The 25,710-nt window shown below is 35.8% G+C and overlaps 1 protein-coding gene across 2 annotated transcripts; it reads left to right on the top strand.

The window, feature by feature from the left end:
- The first annotated feature begins 7,007 nt into the window (after positions 1–7,007).
- Positions 7,008–9,940, top strand: LOC131168421 (uncharacterized). 2 transcript variants are annotated; one of them, XM_058127821.1, is made up of 2 exons: positions 7,008–7,438; positions 8,392–9,940. In XM_058127821.1, exons 1-2 carry the CDS (start codon positions 7,376–7,378, stop codon positions 9,490–9,492), a joined length of 1,164 nt encoding a protein of 387 aa, XP_057983804.1. In that variant the 5' UTR covers positions 7,008–7,375; the 3' UTR covers positions 9,493–9,940. The 2 variants fall into 2 exon arrangements, with proteins under 2 accessions (XP_057983804.1, XP_057983805.1); XM_058127822.1 differs by having other exon boundaries at positions 7,031–7,438; positions 8,395–9,940.
- Positions 9,941–25,710: the final 15,770 nt, after the last annotated feature.

Genomic DNA, 25,710 nt, shown 5'->3' with positions numbered 1-25,710 from the left:
GAGAGTTCGTAAAGGTTGAAGTCAACCTTATAAATTTGACCTATTTGTAACCAGTGCCGTTCCACCCGTTAAGTGAGTATTAGTGGAATCCCCGAACTTGCGAGTTGAGGTAGAAACGTAGGCATTATTGGCCGAATCTCGATAACATATCGTGTGTGTACTTTATATTTTCGTAATTTATTTTCTGCACTTTCATTTTAAACACATGTATGTTATATGTCTGATTCATTATATATTGTACGTGTGTTGATTGAGTTTACATTTATATAGATAGACCCTAGGTTGTGTATTACTGCTGCTAATTTGGATAAACCTAAGAACAATTTTTTAATACCCAATTCACCCCTCTTGGAAATACATCAATTCCAACAAATTAAAAATCAAACAAAAAAATTTCTATCAAACATGCGTCTTTCCCACCAATTAAAGAATTTTATTTATATTTTTTAACCTTTAAATTCCTCAATTCGGTTAATTTACATAATCATTTTAGAAAAGAAATAATCAAAATATATGATTTTTACATGGAAAACATAGACGTATCTATAATGTAGAAACCCGAAAAATTATGGTATTTAAATAATAAAGAGTGAGAAAAAGGAAATTCTAAACGAAGTGGCTTATTGGGATCGTCGACGGGGACACGTGTCTCGTCGACGAGAAGTTACCGATAGGCTATTTTCAGCTCTAAATTTTATCGATGAGGAATGAGCATTCGTCGATGAGCTTCCTTTGTGGCCTCGTTGACGAAGTGACTTGGCTCGTCGAAGAGCGCAGGTGTATAAATAGTTTAAACTCAATTTTTCTGTAAAAATTACGCAAAGGATTACTCTCTCTCTCTCTCTCTCTCTCTCTCTCTCTCTCTCTCTCTCTCTCTCTCTCTCTCTCTCTCTCTCTCTCTCTTGTTCGTCCCCTCTCCCTTCTTTCTAAGATTTTGGGTCGGTTTCGGTTCGATGATTCGAGGCCGCCACGACACTCTTGGGAAGTTTCTCTCCAAGTTTGCTAGAGTGGATCGTTGGTGGGGCTAACTTGGACTCCATCCCAAATTTAGGGTAAGACTTTTTATTTAGTATTTGGCTTTCCTACAGTTGTAGAAAATGTAGTGGTCGAAGACAAATTGAAGTTTTGTTCAGGGAGATGTTGTTTTCAAGGTGTTGAACGGGGAACCCTACGAGTGTAAGACTAGACATTGTAGGGGCTTTTCAGTGTAAAATTATGTTGGAAATAATGTTATTGATCAGAAATATGGATTTCATGTATAATATCATAAATAAGTTTATTATCTCTTTTCTGTGGCATGAGTAATATTTACCACAGAAATTATGATGATGAAATATTATGTTTGCAAAATAGGTATGTTACTACTGCTTTCAGGAAAATGTTAAAATGATACAGGGATTTTTCAGACTAAGAAATTTTATATGATATGTAAGAAATTTTATATGATATGTCGGCGTAAGGGTCGAGGATTCTACATGATATGCCGGTGTAAGGGCCGAACTTTTATATGAAATACCGGCGCAAGGGCCGAAGGTTTTTATGATATGCAATATCAGCGTACGGGCCGTGATTTATAAAATACAAAATGTCGGCGTAAAGGCCGTAAATTTTATATGATATGTTATGTAAAGATGTATGAAAATATTAACATGACAGATATGATTATGAAATAGCCATGTATCATTATTCGGAAATATGTTATATGTTATTAGAATCTGGTTAGCTTGGTTTAGGCTTTCACGAAGCACGGTACCGTAGTTATATGATCATGATCATGTTTATGTTAGTACTACCTTGTAACAACCTGCTATTTATTTTCCAGTTCTTTTTTCTTTTATACTATAAAATTTATAATGCTCTGATACCTATTAAATTAAACCAAACCATCAACCTAAGCAGCGAGAAGTGGAATTCATATAAACACAATCAAAAAAATATACAATACTAGAGTGCTAAAATGTTCCCCAAAATATACATATATGACTGTTTCCAAAATACCTTCAACTGGGCTAGGGCTATACATAAATACTCCCAAAAATACTCACTTTATTGACAGGGCAGTACTGAAGCCCCTCTATCTGCGAGCTTGATTTGTTTGCCTACTTGGATCACCTGAAAAATGTTAAAGTAATAGGATGAGATGACGCTCAGTAAGACAAAATATGCTATTGCTAGTGTGTGACAAATGAGTTGCAATACTAAGAAGATTTGTTTCTATATAATCATATATAACTGAATCTGTAAATATAGTACAAATAATATAACCACCACTTTTCCCATGTTGCTTAACATATCTATATTTTAAGTTTGTATACATAATACTTTTAATATATATACATATATTCCCTGTTTCTGTGAAACTGTACATACATAATAATAACTGAAAATTTCCCTGGATGGATAATTGTATGTCATGATTTAACCCCTCATGACAGGGATGTGCGGCCCGTAGGCGGGATCTACCCTGGTTAACCGACCAGGATAAACCACTATACTCCATTAGTCTAATCAGCCCTCCTCAACCCATATCTAATGGGGAGCCTGTCCACACGTGGGCATGTGATCGACCTACTTACCACTTATTATCTAAATAGGTGGTTACACTCTATTCGTATATAGCAACGGTACCGTGCTCTTTAAACTGTATCTGTATGGTTCATCAGGTTCTAATACTATATAATACATTTTTATATACAACTATCTGTTTTACCATGATTTTATAATAACTGTATTAACCATGATGCTGTGATAAACTGTATTTGTATCAACTGTATTTTTGAAATGAGTTATAAAACTGTATGTCATGGTACTGTAAACTGCATAATCATGGTATTGTGTAATTACTATAAAACATATCCACTATTTGCATATTCTGTAAAACATAACTATGAAAAATATTATAAAGCATGTTTCTGTACTATATATATATTCTCAAGTCACACAGTAATTTAAAACATATTATTCATAATTAATAAACTGTATAAAGTTTTGTTGTGAATAATAACCTAGTAAAAATATACATTTCATACTGAAAATCATTTTAAAACTGCCTAACATAACATATTTCCCTTACCTGATTTCTGCTAAAATCCTCCTATTGCAACGGGTCTTACACCCGTAGGGTTCTCCACTCAGCACCTTGAAAACCACATATCTCAAAATAAAATATTACTATTTCTACGTCTACAGCATTTCTTACAACTGCTGGAAAGTCAATTTTTGCTTAAAAGTCTTTACCCTGAATTTGGGATGAAATCCAACTCCATCCCACCGACGATCCTTTCCGGCAGACTTGAAGAGAACTTTCCCAAAAGCGTCGTGGTGGCCTTAGATCGTCGATCCGGCAGCTAACGGGGCCGAAATCGAAGAGAGAGGAGGGAGAGACCGTAGAGAGAAGAGAGAGAGAGAGTTTCTGTGAATTTGTTGTTTAAAAAATCAAGGTTTCAGCTATTTATAGAGCCAGATTCGTCGATGAGACGCGTCACCTCATCGACGAGTCCTGTAAAAAGTTCGTCGACGAACCTGCACCCTTGTCGATGAATTTTAGACTTCCAAAAATCCTCTCTCGGTATCTTCTCGTCGACGAAACTTGTCTTCGTCGACGAGGCCCTCTTGTACCCTCGTTGACGAATCCTTTGTATTTGTCGACGAGGACCTTATAAATTCTCTTGGGTCATTACATCCCAAAGTGCAACGTCTTCGCATTCGTCGACAAAGTCAGCTGCCTCCTTCTATTACTGTTTCCATTTTTTTCCCTGTTTATTATTTAAAAACAATTATTCTTCAGGTCGTTACATACCTCTTGTCGTACGGGGCTGTGGGAGATCGGTAATCGATGTGGTTTATTGTAGCGCAGGCGTCCCTCTGGTGTTCAGACTAGAAGGGGCAGACCCATCATACTTACAGACTTATGTTAATCTAACGTGATCAGCCAGCCATTGCTAGGTCCCACCTTTGGGCCGCACAACCCAGTTATGTGGGAGTAAGACATGACATCAATCAGCTAACCATCCAGGATGTTTTCTATATACAATTATATGAGATGATTTATGTGTATAAAAATTCAGTATGTTATACCATGATAAGATAAAACATGTTTCTCTTAGATATGATACAAACAGTTTTATCAAGTATATTTATGGACTGTTATATGTATACACGTAAATACTCATGTTGTCATACACTGATATTAGTTTATTTCCCTTACTGAGGGGTGTCTTATCCCAAATTATATAAACATTTCAGGAGCCTTAGATAGAAAAGGGGAAAAAGCTCTGCAGCTTTAGGATTCAGTTGTTCTACCCTGTTTGAAGGGTAAGTCTTTTGTTAGGGTCAGACGGATTTTGGGTGATGACCCTAGGACTTGTTTTTGGATATTTTGAGTTATGTGTAATCATATGAGGGATGTAGTAAACTCTGGTATTGTGTTAAATGGTAATTTGATATATAATATATATATATATATATATATATATATATATATATATATATATGTTATTACGTTTCCTACTGTTTAGGTATCAGTGTTGTATTTCAGGTATGCCCTTGGTACCCTTGGGTTTAGGTGAATTATGATTTACCAAGTTGATTATGATCTGGCAGGGTTATTATATAGAATATTATTATAGAAAAAAAATTATAAAATAAGAAGGTTGTTACATATAATAATTATTAACGAAATAATGGTACACTTAATTCGCGGAATGAAATAATGAAAACAAAATTAAATAAATAAAATAGAATTCAAAAAGATAGATTTAGTGTTAATTTGACTTTGGTTTTCCCCTTAACTTCTCCTTTTGAAAAGAAAAAGTTGAGCGTAATGTATTTGATCATCAGTTTTTTTAAGTTCTAAATATGGGTTTCTTAACAAATAAAAACATATTATACCCTTTTAAATTCCTTGTGCTATTCATCTAAACAATCATTTTAAAAAGTAAGTTATCAAAAATATATAATTTTAACATAGAAAATATTTATACATTTTTTGAAAATTGAAAAATTATTTACAATAATTCGTATAAAACTAATGGTATGCTCGGTTTGGGTAACGAAATGAGGTGGAAATACATTTAAATGACAAATAAACAAAAGCATACAAAAATTAAGAAACAAGTTTAATATGTTCATATATAACAAAATGTATAATAAATTTTTTTTATAGGCATGTGCCTTCTCTATACATTAAAAGAAAAAATAATTCTATATATTTGCACCTTTAAATTTTCTGTTCATTTGCACAATCATTTTAAGAAAGAAATAATCAAAATATATAATTTTTATGTGGCAAACACGATTATTTTATAAGAAATTATATAGGAGACCTCCCCTCCACGTGTTCATATGTCTGTTTCCTTAATTATACACTTCTTGAAAATGAGTCTTTCTTTGATATTAATGAGTGTAAGACCACATGTCTAATATTAAGGAAACATGCACACGGACACGTGGAGGGAGAGGTCCCATGTATAATTTCTCTTATTTTACTATCACAAACTTAAAAATGAAGGGTAAAGAAATTAAATAACGTCCATTCAAAATGAAAATATTTTGAAGTAGTAACAAAATTATTTGATTCTTTCTTTTTATTTTGGCTACAAATAAAACTATTCAATTCTCCTTTATATAGCTAACCAAAACAATAAATCTTCCAATTGACTAAGACCCATTTGGAATTTGAAAAATATGAAAAAAAAAAAACATAAAGAAATTCAATTTCTCATCTTTGGTTATGAAGAAAATTAAAAAAGAAAATAAATAAATATATCAAATCAATAAACAAAAAGTTAATTTTATATACCATTCACGCTTAATTTTTCTTAATTTTTAATCATATTATAACGAACTTTTATTTCTAGTTGTATTTGATACAAATAAAAAGAAAATAATAGAAAATGAGAAAATAAGTTTCCTTTTCATCTTCCTTTCATTTCATTTCCCCACCAAAATTCTTAATCCAAACAAACCCTAAAAAAACCCCTAATTTATTCACTCACCTCTTTGGCCCATCTATTTAAGGCCCATTGTATCAAATATACACATTTAAAAGTAGCCTCTCTCTCATTTAATACTCAATATTTTTTTAAAAAAAATAAATTTAAAATCAAGATTTTTAATAAATTATAATCATTGGAAATGTCCTCCCGGACAACCACATAAGATTCTCTTCTACTATTTTATAGATGAATGAATAGAAAGTCTTCCATTTATCTTTTACTTAGGCATTGAAGTGATCCTCGTGATCTTCTAAATCATTTTTACTTGATTCTTTTTAGGTAATCACGATTAAGGAACGATTTACGAAGATCATTCGATTTTAGGCAGTAACATTAATTTTTTAATTTTTAAAAATTGTAATTATATTTAAATAAATATTATTTTGAGTTATGTTTGAGATAAAGTGGAAGTACCAAAAAAAAAAAAAAAATCTTTCTTTTAATTTTCATGAAATTCGTAATTCAAATGAAGCATGATTTTCATTGGAATAATGAATGAAAAGAAATGGTAGACTTTATCTAATTAAAGAAGGCATGCTCATGGCCTTGAGCCACAACGGATGCTTTGACTTGGTCAACCACCCCACGTACATTTACTGAGAATTGAAAGGCTCAAACCTAAAAAATAAATAAATTTAATGGACCATAATACCCCCAATTACTAATCCCCAACCAGCAAGTGATCAAGGCTATATTCGTAAATAAAAACATATATAATTTATCAAATTCTCATAGGCCTGCAATAAAATTAAATTATTGAGAAGAACAGATTACTACTTTTCAATTGTAAATTTTATGATATTGATAATGAACGGTTGAGATTTATTTTGATTCAAAATTAAAATCACATGCACTCATTTTTAAGCCGTTAAATCAAAGTAGTCAAGATTTATTTTAATGAAGAATAAGGTGGGCATGACTGTTGTTTATATTTTACAATTTATTTAATTTTAAAAATTATTTATTTACTGGTATTTATTGAGAATTTTCGCAATGGGATTTTCCTTAAATGTGGAATTGTATTTGAGGGGTTTAGCTTTTTCACCATCGCCCTTCATTGTCTCTCCTCCGTTTTTTCAAGTTAAGACAGAGAGAGAAGGAGAGAGAGAGAGAGAGAGAACGAGAGAGAAGGGGTTAAGAGGAAAAACCACCAAACGGCTATAATTGACGTTTTGAGTCTCGTAAGACAGATAGATAACGCTACGAAGATCATCTCTCTTCTGACGTTTCTGTGCGGAGATTGTGATCGTCATTAGGAAGCCCGTGGTTGCTGATTTGGGGGTTTGAACGATCTAAAATCTCGAACATTTTTGTGGGATATAGACAGAAATCTGCATTTTTTTTTCTGTAATTTGAGGGTATAAGTCTGGTTTTTCATCATGCCTGATGGGTATTCTAGTTCGAAGAAGACGGACGATATATGCGAAGACGTTTGCGGCGAGGTAATTTCCTTCGTTTGATTTGAATTTATTTTGATTGCTTGTTTTGTTTACTTTCTGCTTTTCCGTCTGGGTTTGCTGCTGGAATTTTGGGTGATGGGTATCTTCGATTTCGACTTATTTTTGGCTTTAGCCGAAAATTTCCTTATTCAATTGCTTTATTTTTTTTTTTCCAGTGTTTCCTTCTCTCTCTCTCTCTCTCTCTCTCTCTCTCTCTCTCTCTCTCTCTCTCTCTCTCTCTCCTTTTGGCTTTCTAGTTATTTATACTGTTTTCTGGTTCGTTTTTGGGTTTTGGGTATCTGGTACTGGGTAATGTTCGACTTCAATTTATCTTGAACTTGGTTTTTCTTCGAATAGCCTCGTTCAGTCGCTTGTTTTTTATACATGAAATTGTTGGTTGTTATCATGTCCATAGGAACCCTAAAACGTTCCATTCATTTTTTGATTGGGCTAATCTTCGTCCTTTTTGAATATTATCTGAAATGGATTGTAAAACGGTTTTCTGCTGTGCGTGATTTGATTTTTTTTTTTTTTTATCCCCCAATTTCGTTTGCTTGAATTGCCCTTTTTCTCGTAGTGACACTGTATTAGATACTTGGGATTTAGGGATTTGAATTGTATATTTTTTTGCTATAGTTTTGTGTAGATTAACCTTCTTTTTATTAGCGAAATATACACTTTCTTAGCTTTTGCATTATATGTTGCTCCTAAGGTTTAAGCAAGAAGGTAAAACCAGGAATTTGGGGCTTTTGACTCTGTGTATTTAAACTAATCTGTTCTTAAATAGGTATGGGTGCTATGTTTGTAGATTATGTTGGAGGGCATGCAGAACTACTCTTAACACTATGGAAATTTAGTGTTTTTTTGAAGCTGAGATATTTTTAGTGGGATATTATTTTGCATTACTTATTTGTCTATCTGGTTATCTTAGAATTTTTTTTCCTTTTAATGTACAGCAGGCAACCCGCGCAGCGTTGACTATGTCAAGACTCCGATGCATCTTGCGAGGTCTAGATTTGAAGACTTATATACTTTTGTTTGTGATTGTGCCAACATGTACCCTCGGTATCTATTTGCATGGCCAGAAGATTTCCTACTTCCTACGACCCCTATGGGAATCTCCTCCAAAGCCATTTCATCATATTCCTCACTATTATCACGAAAATGTGTCAATGGAGGCTCTTTGCAAACTTCATGGGTGGGGAATTCGTGACTCCCCGAGACGGGTGTTTGATGCTGTTCTATTCAGTAACGAACTAGACATCCTCGAAGTCCGATGGAATGAATTGTATCCTTATGTAACACAGTTTGTACTCCTTGAATCAAACTCAACATTTACTGGCTTATCCAAGCCATTGCTTTTTGCAAGTAATCGAAAGCGGTTCAAATTTGCTGAGCCTCGATTGACTTATGGTATGATTGGGGGAAGATTCAGGAAGGGCGAGAACCCATTCGTCGAAGAGGCTTATCAGAGAGTAGCACTGGACCAGCTTCTAAGAATAGCGGGTATAGATGATGACGACTTGTTGATAATGTCTGATGTTGATGAGATCCCTAGCAGTAACACAATTAATCTCTTGAGGTGGTGCGATGATATTCCCTCTATCCTTCATCTTGAGTTGAGGAACTACTTATACTCTTTTGAGTTTTATGTAGATAACAAGAGCTGGAGGGCTTCAGTCCACAGGTACCAGACGGGCAAGACTAGATATGCACATTACCGTCAGACTGATTATATATTGTCAGATGCAGGGTGGCACTGTAGCTTTTGCTTTCGCCACATCAGTGAGTTCATATTCAAGATGAAAGCATACAGTCATTACGATCGAGTGAGGTTCTCCCATTATTTGAACCCCAGAAGAGTTCAAGATGTCATATGCAAAGGAGCCGACCTATTCGACATGCTTCCCGAAGAGTATACATTTAAGGACATCATTGGGAAGTTAGGACCCATCCCCCATTCCTTCTCTGTGGTACATCTTCCCGCAGCTTTGTTGAATAATGCTGAAAAGTACAAATTTCTCTTGCCTGGTAACTGCAGAAGGGAGAGTGGCTGAATTTTCAGTTTGTTTTGAAAAGTTGGGTTGCCTTTGTAAAGGTTGGAGGGTAATGGTGTTTGTTGCACCAAAGATGGGGCTCCATTGGGTGCTTAGTGGAGTATGCTTGTGGCATTGGTACAAACAATACCTGTTATCCAACAAAATCTAGGCCATTCCTTAGGGAGATTTTGGGAGAACTTTATGGGACTTTGGATTTCTTGGGGGGACTCTGTATATTTCTTCTTTTTATTATCTTTCCTGTTCTTGGTTTCTTCCTAGATTGGCAAATCCATTTGCCATGCGAGGAGTGTCTTGTGAGGGGAACAGCTATACCGCTGGATGGATCGCTTTATAGGTATGGCATGATGATCCCCAGATTTCATGAGTAGAATGACATTTCCCAGCCTTTTCCGTGCTGGGAATTTTGTTTATCTCTTTAGACTAATTTATTCATATATTCTTCCAACTTGTGTTGTCCACCCTTAATTTGTACCATCTGATTGCATTTGGATCATTCATCAATTGTAATGCTCATTTGTTCTCTCATACCATTGCACATATAATTTTTCATAGGCTGATACTTGATTTTCAGTTTTCCTCCTCTGATTTGCACATACATGGAGTTACAGGGGGAAGATAAATTGTGTCTGTCACCTAAATGTGAAGTGAATCTGACCCGACTTGAAGATGAAATGAGTGTTTAAATCTTCTTGGGTAGTTTTTGGGAGAACAGATTTCAAGCCATAGATTTTGATATGCACGGATTTCGGATTTTGAATTTAGAGCCCGATACAATTTTTTAAACTACATTTTATCTGAATCCAGATCTAAATTTTATGCTCTCAAATACAAGATCAATACAATTTTACATTACATTTGTCCAAATTCCCAGAAGTTCGAATCAAGGATTCTAATTTCATGCTTTCGATTGAAGGTGGGTTTGGAAATTACAGGTTACAGATTGATTGGCAGTCCATTATCTATGTTATATTGAATGTATTGCAGCTCCCTTGTGCAGGCATATGGCATGAATGGCTTGGGAAATGGGAAAACTCTACTTCTTGAGTTTTGCAATGAGAGCCCCATGAGCTCCACTGCTTCTTGTGATTTTGGTTTTCTTTGTTACCATCAAGCCAGATTTGATTGATTTGATGAATAGGTAGATTAGAAGTGCCTTTCAAAATTGTTATTTGAAATTGAAACTATTGGTTTCTAAAAGTGGATTTTTTTTTTTTAGAAAAAGCAAAAGTTCTTCATTACTGTTCTCTCATTCCAAAAGTTACTTTGTTCCTCCAGCAAGGCAAAGCGTGGTGCATCAGCATTTGGTTCCTCTTCTGGAATTTGAACTCTTCCTTAAAGATATTCTTCTAGTTGGAACATTCCAAGCAAATTAAATACTATCACTCAATCTTTTCTATGTTTCTTGTGTGAACATTGTTATTTGTCAAAGCTAAATATCATTCTTGATAATTCTATCCTTCTATATTAGTAATTCATAATAATAGTTCTCATGATGAGTAGAATATACTTTTAGATTAATTTACATATCTTACGATGCCCCCGTAGTTTTCGATAATGTTACTTTTGATGAGTAACAATATTCTTTCGATTTATCACCTCGAGAATATGATCAGTAAAGCTGTTTTCATTAATAATGACATGTGGGACAATATATTTTTCAAAATCATTCGACCCATTAATCAATAATTTATCATTTATTAAATGATAATTTTATTTTTTAAGTGAAAATTTAATAAATAAAAAATAAATTCATCAGAAGTAATGTTATTTCACACTTAAAAAAAATAATATTGGCATTATATATTTATTTTATCATTTATTAAATGGTAATTTTAGGAAAAAAATTAAAAATAAAATTATTATTTCATACACGGAACGTACTTGTCCGACCCAGCCAAACCACCCACTGTTACAACGTGTCGCGGCGACGCGTTAGGTGGCGAAGCCTCCACCCTCCACGTGTACAGTTACTTGACGATGGTGTACACGGTCACCGTCCGCAGGTCGACTTTTACTCGGAAGAAGAGGATCATCCATCGTCCAACGCGTGGAGCTTTCTTAATCTTATGGTTGGATAACTATAGCGATGACGCACTTCTATGCGTACAAGTGGCAGTTTTCCATTGGCCAAGAGCAAAGACTCCGCCAGATTGGAATTGGACACACACGCCATTATCTGAAAAGTCATCACCATCTGGCCTCACCGGGTAAGCCTAACTTATCGTAGAACTCCGAAATTGTTGCTACCATAGAATTGTGCCACGTAATAATAGTATTTTTTAATTTTAATAATTATATAAAATTATTCTTTATAATTTTTTGTTTATAATTATAAATTATTGTAATTATTAATTTAGGCAAAGCATAAGACTGTCAGAGATATTGTCAAACAAAAAAATAAATATATTTTCACTGCAATGAATTCCTTCTTTGGTTTGGGTTTTTTTTTTTTTTTTATGTTTGTTATTTTAATTTTAAAATAGTTTTAAAATTTTATTTATCTGAATTTAAATTTTATGCAGCAACAAGTTAAGGACGTGTAATTTCCAAAAACACCTACTATGTTAAGGCCCTGTTTGGAACTTATAAAATATAAGAGAAAAAAAATACATATAAAGAAATACAATTTCTTAGTTATTAAAAAAATTAAAAAAGAAAATAAAAAATATTAAATCAATGAATACAAATTTGATTTTATTCAATTTCAATAGTATTTTATATTTCAAAATTGCAAGAAATACTATAAAATATTGATTGCCATGAATCAATCTTAGACAATTAGGTCAAATTTGCAAGAATACTTACTTTAATATCAACTATTATCCCAAAAGCAACATAAAGGGGGATGAATTAGGTCTAAATGAATTTTTTTATTAAAGTCAAAGCACCAAATTATTTCAAAAACAAAAACACAATAAATATGAAAGCTATAAAGAGATTAAGGAAGAGAGGTTCAAAGCCTTTTATAGTAGTGTTATATTTGTGTGTGACTCTTATACTTAGTGGGATCACAAACAAAGGAACAAAAACATGTGAGAGAAGTCTTCTTGTACTCGCAGCAGAAGACTCCTCGACGACTACCCTGTGCTTGTCGACGAGTAGATACCAAGAGTTTGAAAATCTTAAAGTTAAAAACTCGTCAATGAAAGGATAGACTCGTCAATGATTGGGCTTCTTTGACTCGTCGACGAATCACCTATTCTCGTCGACGAGTGCGCCTAGGTTGCGAGAATAAATTTAAATTTTGAATTTAAACGTTGGGGTGGTTGGGTAATTGGAGGGAAACTTATGAAGGAACGTCTATTTATCCCTATCCGAGGGTATTGTGAGACATGAGAGAGATCTTTGTGAAATGTATTGTGTATTATCAAATTTCTTAGTGAAATTTTTGTATCGATTGCTTCCGTGGATGTAGGCTTTGCCGAACCACCTATATGTTGTTGTTGTGCCTGTTATTTCATGTTTTCTAGTTGAGTTTGATTTGCTTGTTGCGTTTTTATTCCGCTGTGCATCCTATATTCGATCCATTATTTCAACAAATTGGTATCAGAGCAATTGTTAATATGACTTTGGGATCATCTTCTACAAGATTTGACTTCGTCAAATTTAATGAAACCGGGAACTTTATTTTATGACAGAGGAGAGTGGAGGATATACTTGTGCAACAAGGAATGACTAAGGCTCTACTTGGCGTTTAACCGGTTGGAATGGATAAGGCAACATCGGGAGAATTGGAAGCAAATGTTGTTTCTACAATACACGTGTGTTTAACCGATGAAGTTCTCTATCATGTGATGGAGGAGAATTCTCCAGCGGCTGTGTGGCGAGAGTTAGAAAGCCGGTTTATGTCTAAATCCTTGTTGAATAAACTTTTTCTTAAGCAAATGTTGTATCGACTTAAGATGGTTGAGGGTTCGAATTTGAACCAACACATCAACACTTTCAATCAAATTGTGAGTGATTTGACACGTGTTGATGTAAAGTTCGAGGAGGAAGACAAAACATTGATGCTAGTAAATTCCTTACCTACATCTCAAACTTAAGAGAATTTCATTACAACTCTTACATGGGGCAAGGATAGCCTGAATTTGGAAGAGGTGACAAGTGCATTGCTTGTTTTTCATCAAAGAAAAATAATTAGCAATGAAACTTCACATGGTGAACGACTTGTTGTAAAAAGTAATCAAGAACATGGGAGGCGTAAGTCCCAAAGCAAATCTCAGTTGCAGTCCGAGAAGAAGAAGAAGAAGGACGTGAAATGTATTTAGTGCAATAAAAGTGGGCACATAAGACCGGAATGTCCAGAGTGGAAGAAAGGGAATTCTGAAAATCAGCAAGGTCCGTCAGAATTTGCAAATGTAGTGGAAGAAGATTCAGAGTGCAATAATGGGGATATACTATATATTTCATTAGGTTCGGAGTGTCTCACAGATGATTCTTGGATTCTAGATATCGGATGCTCTAATCACATGACAACAAATAGAATATGGTTTGACACCTACAGGTCGGTCAATACTAGTTGTGTTTTGATGGGAAATAATATTTCGTACAAAATACTTGGTATTGGAAATGTTAAAATCAAAATGCATGATGGTGTTGTAAGAACCATATGTGACGTAAGGCATGTTGAGGGTCTAGGAAAGAATGTTATTTCATTGGGTATTTTAGACTGTAATGGATTTTGTTACAAGTCTTAAAAAGGAGAAATAAAAGTGTGTGAAGGCAACTCAATAGTGATGAAAGGAGAAAAGATAGTGGGAAATATTTATGTATTGCAAGGTGTTACCATTATAGGTGGAGCTACAATTGTTCAATCTGAATCTGATACTTTGTGGCATATGTAGTTGAAGCATATGGATGACTACATGTATTTAGATGTTTGGGGACCGATGATCATAGCATCAAAGGATATACATATATTTTTCGTCAATGTATCATGAAAGGTCTTGATTTATCTCATGTGACACAAGCCTGATGTTGAGGTGTTGTGGTTAAGGCAGAGTACCAAACCAGGAGAGAAATCCTCATGTTAGCCATTGGGACTGAGTACGCCGGTTTTGTTCAAGGAGTTTTGTGAGTAGGGCAGATCATATACAGGGCTTGCAGGGTACTTCTTGGTGAAGTCAGTGAGTATGACGCGTTTCTCATGTTACCAAACGCCAAAGGTATCACTAGATGGAAAAGTTGCAAGTGAATTGTGGGGAGGTTTTGCGGTAGACTACTCGGTTGTGAGTGGATGTCCACTAGTGCATTGTTCTAGTGATGAAGGATCTAGGCTTGGTATTATATCTGGACAGTACATCTTTCTGGGTTATAAGAAAGGTGGGTGCAAGCTGGGTGATCCTATGGCAAATAAAGGGGTGATCAAGGACATGTCTTTTGGTGATAAAGCCATGAGGCAACGTACTCAGGTAAAGGAAGAGAAATAAATGCTAGAAAACTATAGCAGCAGCAATCATGTTATTCGGGTGGAGTTAGAGACTCAAGGGAGAAATGTGGGGAGTTCCATCTCGGGTCAACAATGTCACGGTATAAATAGACATGTGATACAGGTGGAGCAACAGATTCAGGGCAAAGTTGACATTAGTCATATTGTAAGGAGTTTCATCTTGGGAGACCAGCAAAATCACGATGGGTCCATGTGCACTATCAGACCACCATTCAGGTATAAATTAGTGAGGTTTCCAGTTGGGAAGAGGGTAATAATGATGTATGAAGTGATGTATCTATTGTAAATGAATGATATGTTATTGGCTGGAAATGCTTTAACTGAGGCTAATCAGTTGGGAACTCTGTTGAATGTTTTTGACATGTATGTGTTAGGTACGACTAAGATGGGTCTTGATTTGCTGATTCGCCTGGACAAAGTTGCAGGGAGATTGGTGTTATCTTAGGGTGGCTTTGTGGACGAAACCGCAAGGAGACTTTATTTGCCGTCTCAGGGAGGTTATATGGAGAATCGTTGTCAAATGTTTACCGTTTGGTACCCAAGGATGGGATATGATGTCCGAGATATGTCAAAGGTCCTCCATGATTGTGTAATGGAGTGTTTCAATAGGCAACAAAGTGGACTGTTAGTTGTTAGTTTTGTTGAAGACTATGCAGGGGGCTTTGGTGATATAAGACTTGCAACAGCTTTTGTGTTTACTATTGTGGGAAAGTCTTATTGGAAGCCTAGGGTGAAGTCTTTGGGTGTCGAATCTACAACTGTATCGGGGTTGATGGTAGAAGCTGAAGCTGCCATCGGGAAGTTTAAGCTTCATTGCTTGGACTTGGTGTATGTCTCCAAGTACTAGAAGGGAGACAGTCCCAACCAAGCATTTCAAGTTCAAGAATTAGTCATGTTCTTTGGGTTCTCCTAAGGGGCGTATAATCGCCAAGGTGGAGATTGTTCTATTTGTGTGTGACTCTTATACTTAGTGGAATCACAAACAAAAGAAGAAAAACATGTGAGAGAAGTCTTCTTGTGTTGGCAGAAGAAGACTCGTTGACGAGTGCCCTGTGCTCATTGATGAGTAGATACCGAGAGCTTGAAAATCTCAGAGTTAAAGACTTGTCAATGAAAGGATAGACTCATCGATGATTGGGCTTCTTTGACTCATCGACGAATCGCTTGTTCTTGTCAACGAGTGCGCCTAGGCTATGAGAAGAAATTTAAATTTTGAATTTAAACATTGTGGTGGTTGGATAATTAGAGGGAAACTTCTGAAAGAATGTCTATTTATCCCTATCTAAGGGTATTGTGAGACATGAGAGAGATCTTTGTGAAGTGTATTGTGCATTCTCAAATTTCTTAGTGACATTTTTATGTCGATTGCTTTTGTGGATGTAAGCTTTGCCAAACCACGTATATCTTGTTGTTGTGCTTGTTATTTCATGTTTTCTGGTTGAGTTGATTTGCTAGTTACGTTTTTATTCCGCTGTGCATCTTATATACGATTCATTATTTCAACAAATAGTTTGACCATCTCAAACTTACATCCACTCTCTTAAGGTCTCAACTACCTTAATTTTCCACTTTCACTAAGTAAGAACCTACAATTCACTTGTTTTAACAAATACAAAGATGCCAATTACAAACCCTTGCTTTTTCAGAAGCAAGGGCTCCAAATACTTTGAATACTACCAAAGATGATACTCGTAAGAATTGATTTACAATTGAATGATCAAATGTAAAGATAAAAACTCTCCAAGAAAAATATCAAGTTATGGTAGAATTTTTAGTACCTTTGTCTTTGAAGGAAGATGGGAAAATCAAAAAATTAGAAAGATTAAGAGTAATAAGACCAACAAGTATGATATCAACGGTCTCTAATATGTTCCCTTGGGCTTAAAGGGCATATGTATGGAGTTTAGAGTCAAAAGAGTACATTGCTAGTTAGAATGAGTAAGGTGCTCCAAACAGCCAACTTGTATTTTAAGTTGATTAGCCTATCACTAACTATTATATAGTTATTGACAGAATCTACCCAAATTGGTCAACCTATCAATTAGATCAATTGACCACTAAACCTTTCTACCAAGATCAGCTAACTTATCTACAAAAACTATTATTCATTCAAGATTGGTCAACGGATCCTAGATCAACTAACCTTCCTTCTATAGGTCAATCTACCTTCCTATTGCGACGAAAATATGTTCAAGAGAATTTGGATCAATCTCAACTTCGATCACTTGCCAAGAATGAGGGAAAAATGGCTTGGAGGACCCTTGGTGTACTCCGGGAGATCACTCTACTGTCTAAGTCAAGGAATTTAGAAAGATTATATTACTACAACAATAAAAGAGTGAGTGAGAATGAGATGAAGTGCTTTACTTTCCTTAGAGGGTTCTTTTTTTAGGCATTCAAAATATCTTCTTATTGATTTTCCTACTAATGGATATTTATTTAGATCACAGGCATTACACTTTGACTATAGATATTTACTAGGGAGCAAAGATTGATGTGCCAACCTCATACTTTAAATAATGGACAATACCTCCTTCTCATTGATCTCTTGATGTCTTTTAATTTTTTGGTCTTACATAGGTTAATGGCAAGTTTGATGCTAGGGTTTCTTTTAGGTTATGTCACTTCCTTTTGCACTTTGCATAAGACCATCCTTTCTTGCCTCATTATGAATCCTTTTAAACATAAATAGTTTTTCATTAAATTAAATTAAGGTGTCTTTTGTGTCATAAGGTGAAAAAAAAAATGTAGAGCACACATAATGTTAATTTTGAAGGATTTACAAATGAAAAAATACAAATTGAAGTTCTTGAAACTCTCTTATCCTTTCAACTAAATAATTGAAAACCTATTCAAAAACAACTCAAATTCAAAGCTATTACTTAAGAAATTGCTATCATTAGAACGAAAAAAAAACTTGAGGCTAACAACCATCAGCAACATTTCATTTAATACTTGAAAAGTCCAACATTTAATTCAATCCAAGTTTTATCAAATAAATATGTTGGTCGATCCAAAAAGTTTTCACGCATGGATGGATGCACCTACATATAGCACCTACTCATAAACACTACAATCGAAGGCCTATCAACTTTGTTATTTTCCTATGTTTCTTCATGACATACACATACATGCTACTTATCACCTTCAACCTCAAAATGACAAAACCCCTTTTTTTCCCTCCTTCATCATATGCATCCAAAACCAAGGAAAGTTGCCCAAGGCCTGGCTTCTCATCAACCATGGTAGCTAGTCAACTTAGTACCCTCAACTCCAATACCCGTCTTTATTCGATGATCTTAGACCATTTCGGTGGTCAATGACAAATCCTCTAACATATAAACTTCCCTCCCACGGCCCTCTTGATGCTCCTTACAGCCTCTTGTGTGTGTACGCACAAACGTCCACATGTATATATCTTGTATTTGTATATGTGATTGTGTACATGTGGGCAAGATGGCTAAGAAGCGTAGAGGAAGATGAATAGTGTCATTCTTTCTCCTCTTTTCATGATGATGATGATTATTATTATTATTATTATTGAAAGGCCAAAAAATGTGTTTTCCTAAGTATTATAATCATCAATATAATTACGATCATCGTCATTGTCATCGATATCATCATCATTCACAAAAATTAAAAAAATATATATTATTATTATTATTTCAATCCTCCTCCAAAACTATCTCTTTGTTGTTATTGTCATTATTGTTGACATCATCTTCTTTAAAAAAAATTATAAAAAAAAATCCATTAACATTTCTACTTTATTGTTATTATTGTTGTCTCATTATTATTATTATCATTAAAAAGGGAAATTTTTATTTTGTTATTATTGAAACAAAAAAGGTCCAAAAATGTGTTCAGACAAAAAAAAGAAGAAGAAGAAGAAAAAGTACAAAAGGGACAAAAAAAATAAAAAAAAATGTAGAAAAGACTAAAAATTTCGAAGTTGTGAAGGGAAAAAAAATCAATCTGAATTTTGAATTTAAATAAAAAATGGAAAATAAAGAATAACTGTGGAAAATTCTAAAAAATTTGCAAAAATAAAAAATTTTAGAAAATTTGTGAGAGAGTGACCCCTCCAAGATTTTATTGTATTTTGAGCATTGTCTGTCATTTTACATGCTCTATCATTACTTTTCTCATCTTTTTTATTCCCATGTGATTACAATAAAATAGAGAATATGGAATAGGATTTGTGTTCTCTCCTAATAGTACACTAAGTGGCTTATATAATTAATCACCTCGAATCACCTTAGTGATTGTAAGTGATATATCCAAAATATATCACCTACCTAGAGGAGACCTGAGTGCAGCATTAATGAGGGGAGTTACAGCCTAAGTCAACCGCCACGCCGAAGCAATTGACGCCCGCCTTATTATGGCAAGAGCAATCCACGCCAACGGGGTAATAACAGGAGCAAACTAAACTCTACTTTACTATTACATAAAAAACCTCTCAAATCAATCCCTAACTTAGGCATCGGAGAGATCCCCCGGAGTACACCCCGGGTCCTCCAAATCTTGTTTATTTATCTCTTTTCAGGTGGTCGTGATCAGGGATTGTGAAAGTCGTTCAATTTTTGGCTGCAACAATAAGAATAACATCCAAAATTGTGGGTCTATTCGATAAAATCAAATAAAACAAAAAATTCATAAGCAACATTAATTAAATTTAAAAGGTATTTACAAGCTAATCAAGTATCATTTGTGGATGAGTTTGTATAGGACATTGATACCTTTCTCCTCATCATATTTTCAATTGTTCATATTAATGGGGTATCTATGATTTCATTGTGGACTCGCCATCATGCATGCAAGTATATGATACATTGTGAAGTTCCTCAAGTCCATCCACAATACATATGGATGTTGGTTTTGCCAAGTATGAGGAAGTAGTTGCTTCTCAGTATCGACTTAAACTTTTGGTTCATTAATAAGCGCTAGATCCTAACATTAGTATCAATGCAAGGTTGTAGGTTCGAATTCCTTGGGTGTTGCTAGGGGAGAGATTTTAGCATTTATGAGACGTCAACTTGTTATCATGTATGTAAGTACATAATATTAGTGCATGACAATTTATCATTGTGAAGCCCCTAACACTAACCCACAACACAATGTATAAGAAAATTGTTGCTCCTCATTGTTAGCTCAAGCCTTTGGAGCAATGGTGGGCACTACATCCCAACTCCAAACACACCTAGGTAAATACAAGATTAATGAGGACTTTGATGAACTTGTTGATTCATTATTTCATCACTCGATTGGTCATCATACGAGTTTGAGGCATTGATCCCTACAAGAATGTGCCCATTACTACAATATTTTTAATATTTAATTGAAAAATAATCATTTCACTTAATCCTTAATTTATTATAGGAATGTAATGTATACTTCTGTCAATAAAATCATAATCTAGAAAAGATTCTTTTTTAGTTATAAGAAAATCATGAGACGTCATATTCAAAATAATCATGAGCATTTTTTTTCAATTTTTGTTCTTTCTTTCCTTTCATTTTGGTAAGAAATGTCCCATTTTTCATTTGAATTGAGGTCAGAAGGTTTTGAACAGTGAGGCTGATCTCATTATCGACCTGAAAACTAGTTGCCCAAGAAGCAAAGGCATTGGCAAGAGTACCATTTGCTACCCTATGAGAATATCGAAAGTACCTTGAATTACCTTTCAACATCGATATGATATCCTTGACAACCTTTAACAAAATATCCTCTATCATTCTTGGCCATCACTCCAGTAAAGGCCCACCAAATGCTACATCAAAATTGACTTTAAGAAAGCCAATGCGGGGAGTGAGCCGGTGGACAAATTTGGTAGGCTTGCAAAATCTTGGCCATTGTAAATCAGCTGAGGAATGGTGAATATTTAAGAGATGTTCGAGTGATAGAGAAGATTCTATGCTCTTCGAAACTAAGCTTCGAGTATATGCAACTATTTTCTCTTCCACGACCTTCCCACGAACTTTACTAAACACCAAAAATTAAAGAGAATACCTTTCCTGAGATCTTTGCGAGAAGGAAGCTGTGGTGAGCTAAAGGCCAAAAGAACACAACTCATGATAACACAAACCTAGTGACGCCAAAATTCAAGTGATACATTTTTTTTTTTCAAATAATAATAATAAATTGAGTGTCACGAATTTTCATTTTTATACAGGTCTCATATTGAGACATTTTACAAAAAATTTGTAAAAAATACATATCAAACTAATCCCACTAAGTAAGATCGACTACATTTCTTATCAACATCGACACTACATGAATCTACAAAGACTCGACACCTATGTTGTCATCCTACCCCCACACAAATTTTTATATACATATTAAATTTTAATATTTGAAATACACATTTACTATTTTTTCTTTCATAAATTTTATGTCTTGTTTTCAATTTTCATGATTGTTTTAGGTTAGACAAATAAACCACATATCCCTATTCTCTCCAATTATGTAACTCATACTAGATCACCTACATTATGCGCGTGCGCATTTTTTTTGTTTTTTTCTTTTCCACTCACCACATTTTGGTAAAATTTGTGTTTTATGCCTTTAATGTTCTTAAGGAGACTCGATGAAGTTTGACTTTTGACCATTTCATAAACTTATCATGAAGATAGAATGGACAAGGTTTTTTTGGTTTTTTCACCGTCGTGAAAACAGTCTGCTGCAATATATATATATATATATATATATATAGTTTCAAATGTTCAAACATTTTAAATGTTGGAAATTACTAATTTGCTCTGTGTATATGTGTATCCTGCATCCTGCCATCCAAAGGAGGCATTCCTACTGTTATTCAACAAGAGGGAAATATGGGCGAGGAAAACTTGGATAGTGTTTGAGAGTACAAATTTTTCAAATCTTGGATTTAGATTTGTGTGAATTTAAAAAAAATTCAATATATTTTTATACTACATTTTGTCCAAATCTACACAAATTCAAACCTAAGATCTAAAACTCATACTCCCAAATGAAGGGTTACATTTTGTTTACACAGCAGTACTCTCTATATCTATCACCCCAAACAACATTCTCTTTTATGGAAATGTCTTCCATAAACATCTGAAATGCAATTTGCCAAAAGAAATGAAATACTTACCGGAACAGAGAGAGAGAGAGAGAGAGAGAGAGAGAGAGAGAGATCATTCATTACAACATCCAAAACAAAATGGAGACAAAATTGTAAGGACTTGTCAACTTTCAAAGAAATTTCATGGAGAAACCAAGAAGGCTCCACAAAATCCAGGAGGAAGAGATCGCCATTGTCATGTACATTGTAGAAAAAGCTTTTATGATCTGAAAGGAAAATTCAAGAAACCATCCAAACAGATGGTAATTACAAAGATTCGGAAGGAAAATCATTATGCAAGGCATTGAAATCAGAAAACATCTCATAAGATCAAAAAAATATTCATACGAGGAAAAGAGAATTACAGAAAATTTTCTTAGCTTAGAAGGTGCGCCCTTTCTCAGTGCCTGCACAATCCAAAAGTCTACCCTCTCTATTGAGGAGAAGTCCACAGAAGTGGCCAGCTCACAATCCATTATCGCTGCAAGGATTCAGTAGAATATATAGAAGTTAAAAAATGAATACTGACGGATAACCCATAACTACAAATAGTCAATCTCCGTATGATGAAAGAGAACCCACCAAGGTAGTGGTACATGGAAAGGGTGGGAATATTTCAAGCGGAAAGTATAGGAAGCTAGCTCTTCACATCAGGGAGGCCACAAATAGGTAATATCGAGCCATAATGCACACTGCCTTCTTGAGCAGCTTAAGAGAGCTTCATGCATTTTGTGAGCCACGAGAGGTCAGCCAAGCAGCCCTAGGAAATGTATTCAAAAGAATGTTAGGCTAAGTGTCACGGGCCAACTATTTACCTTTGTGAAAGGGTCGTGCGGCGCAAGTTAAAACATTCTTGCTTAACTAGCCAGCCTATCGTTTCCCAACATTCATCCACAAAACACTTTTATTAGCATTTAATCAAATAGCAGCGGAAACAGTAAACAATCATGAAAGCAGCGGCAAGCAAGCAGTAAACATAGAATCAACGCAATTCATTAACAATACCTCAGTTGACATTGTGTGTTTAGCGAGTGAGACAAGTAGGCTAAACATGTTGACAATAGCTAGTGAGTTTTATAATGACTAACGAACACTCACCCTCCCTTAAAGAGGTTTTTATGTAATTATCACTCCGACACTAGGAAATATCAAAGTGACCAAGGAGTCATACTGCCTTATTTGGCATACAAAGACACTACTAGCAAAAAATAATCCTACACTAATATTTACATGATGAAAACTCATCCCAAGCACACGAGACAAGCGGTCACAGGCAAGCATAATGCCCTAAACAAGCTTAATTCGTGACACTCCACTTATGCGGTCGACGTCCTTGTAGACTTTGGCGGTAGGCACACTTCAAGTTTGTCCACGAACAATTGAATATCTTTCGCAAAAATCTAACTGATTTCTTTGTCAAGGCATTTCCACTTCACTAGGAACTTCTGCCGCTTCTTCCTTAAGGATATGGAACTTTCTGTGTGCAAGGATCTTTTCAACTTCACGTCTATCAAGTGGCACTGTCTTCAACTCTGCTCTGTTTGACTGACTTCTCCTCCTATCATCGATGTCGACATTGAACAGCTTGAGGCAGCTGACATGAAACTGCAGTTTTCTCCCTTGATATGCCCACTTCTTCATCTGCTTAGAAACTTTCTCCAAATAGGCTCAGGCAAACTATGCATTCTGTCTCTATTCTTTAGTGAAGATGTACGCCTTGGGACTCTTTCCTATGTACGGCTCGCCCACTGTGTGAGGTATAGGGGTGAGCATAATTCGGGGAAAACCGAATTAACCGAATTAACCGACCGAAATTGGTCGGTTCGGTTCGGTTAAAAAATTATGTTCGGTCGGTTCGGTTATGCTTTCCAACATTTCGGTGAATCGGGTTTCGGTTCGGTTAATGGAGAATGTTAATTCGGTTAACCGATTAACCGAATTAATAATTAATTAAATTTAAATATAAATTAGTAAATTAAAATCTGGTTATTATTTTTCTGGTATTCTCTCAAACTCTCAGGCTCAGTCTCACACTCAGCCAGAACGCAGAAGACCCTCCCTCACTGGCAATGAGTCACTGCCTCTCTCTCGCTCACCTGAGCTCGCTCATTCGCAGTCCACACCAGACACCACCGGTCCACCAGACTCCATCTTCACGCGATGCCGTCGTATGTGTCCATCGCCGTCACCGACTCGCCATCGCCGCCATCGTCACCAACACGGCAACACAGACTACCCAGTCATTGCTCTCTGAAATCGGAAGGCCATCACCGAGTCACTGCCTCTCTCCCACTCATCCGAGCTCACTGCTCCGCACCGCCATCGCCATCGTCGTCGCCGTCCATCGTCACCAGCACACAAGCTGACAAGCTCCCTCTCATTCTCATTTCTCTTCTCTCGTGCACATACCAGTACACTGAGAAGTGAGAACCACCCCCGAGTCCCCTTCCTTCACTTCTCGGGAAGCTTCCCCCCTGCCCTCACTTCTCGGATACACCTTCCCGGCTTCCCCCCTTCCCTCACTTCTCGGTTTAATTCGGTTAACCGAATTACCCGAAAAATAAATTCGGTCGGTTCGATTCGGTTCAGCCAAACGGTTCGGTCGGTTCGGTTAACAGTTTTCTTTAACCGAAAATTTCGGTTAATTCGGTTAATTAACCGAATATGGCCGAACCGACCGTTTGCTCACCCCTAGTGAGGTAACAACAGTTGCTGGCTTGTAACACGCTCAAAAGGGCTCTTGTTGGTTGTTGAGCTCCTTTGGGCATTGACACAAAATGGAGCCACATCAAGTAGTTGCACGCCATTCTTCTGGTTGTCGTTGACAAAATGGCACAAGAACTTTTCCAGTAGCTTTCTGAATCTCTTCATCTATCCATCTGTCCGTCGGTGATAACTCGAAGAGATGTCAAGATGCGACCTTAATATCCTGAAAAATTCTGTCAAGAAGTTGCCAGTGAACATTAAGTCTCAGTCACAAACAATAACTTGGGGAACACCCCAATATCTCACAATAGTCACAAGGAACAAATGTGTTGTCTCCTTCGCTGAACAGTACTTTGGTGCGGCTATGAACGTACCAAGCTTCCTCCGCTCCCCCTTGTCTTATTGGCAAATGAGACAAGTCTAGGTATAATTAACCACATCATCCCGTATGTGTGGCCAACAATACCTCTTCCTTAGTAGTCCTGTCATTGGAGTCATTCTCCGCAAATACCCTTCAACGAGCTTCCTGCAATAGCTAGTAAGGCGAAGAAAGGAACACAACTCCTTCACTATTGTGGGGATCTTCCGTTCTTGAATCATCCTTACCTTCTTCATACCCCTCCGGATACGACCTTATTCAACCACATAACCAAGGAATTTGTTGCTCTGCTGAGCGAAAAAGCACTTCTCTTTCTTCACATCCAGACTGTTTCTCCTCAGCCTGTCGAACACCTTCCGTAGATGCTCTTCATGTTTCCTCTGAAACAACACTGATGCTCCCAACGGTGTTTTGGAAGGGCGAACACATCCAGCTTCCAATTCATCAAGCTGTTTCCCCAACTCTACTATCTCTGGAGGCGCCATCCGATATGACCCTTTAGTAGGTGGTTTCACTCTTGTTAACAACACGATCTCATGTTCCACAATCCGTCGTGAAGGCAAATTGTGAGGCAGCTTATCCGGCAACACC

This window comes from Malania oleifera, chromosome 11, assembly GCF_029873635.1.
Source record: "Malania oleifera isolate guangnan ecotype guangnan chromosome 11, ASM2987363v1, whole genome shotgun sequence".
NCBI classification, from domain to species: Eukaryota; Viridiplantae; Streptophyta; class Magnoliopsida; order Santalales; family Ximeniaceae; genus Malania; species Malania oleifera.
Note: the sequence above shows the minus strand (reverse complement) of the source record. Positions and strands in the feature narration are given on the sequence as shown.

What these genes read in the sequence shown, in the direction of transcription:
- LOC131168421 (XM_058127821.1), top strand. Translation starts at nt 7,376, where the DNA reads ATGCCTGATGGGTATTCTAGTTCGAAGAAGACGGACGATATATGCGAA. An exon ending in GCGAAGACGTTTGCGGCGAG is followed by an intron (nt 7,439 to 8,391) that starts GTAATTTCCTTC and finishes TTTAATGTACAG; the next exon opens with CAGGCAACCCGCGCAGCGTT.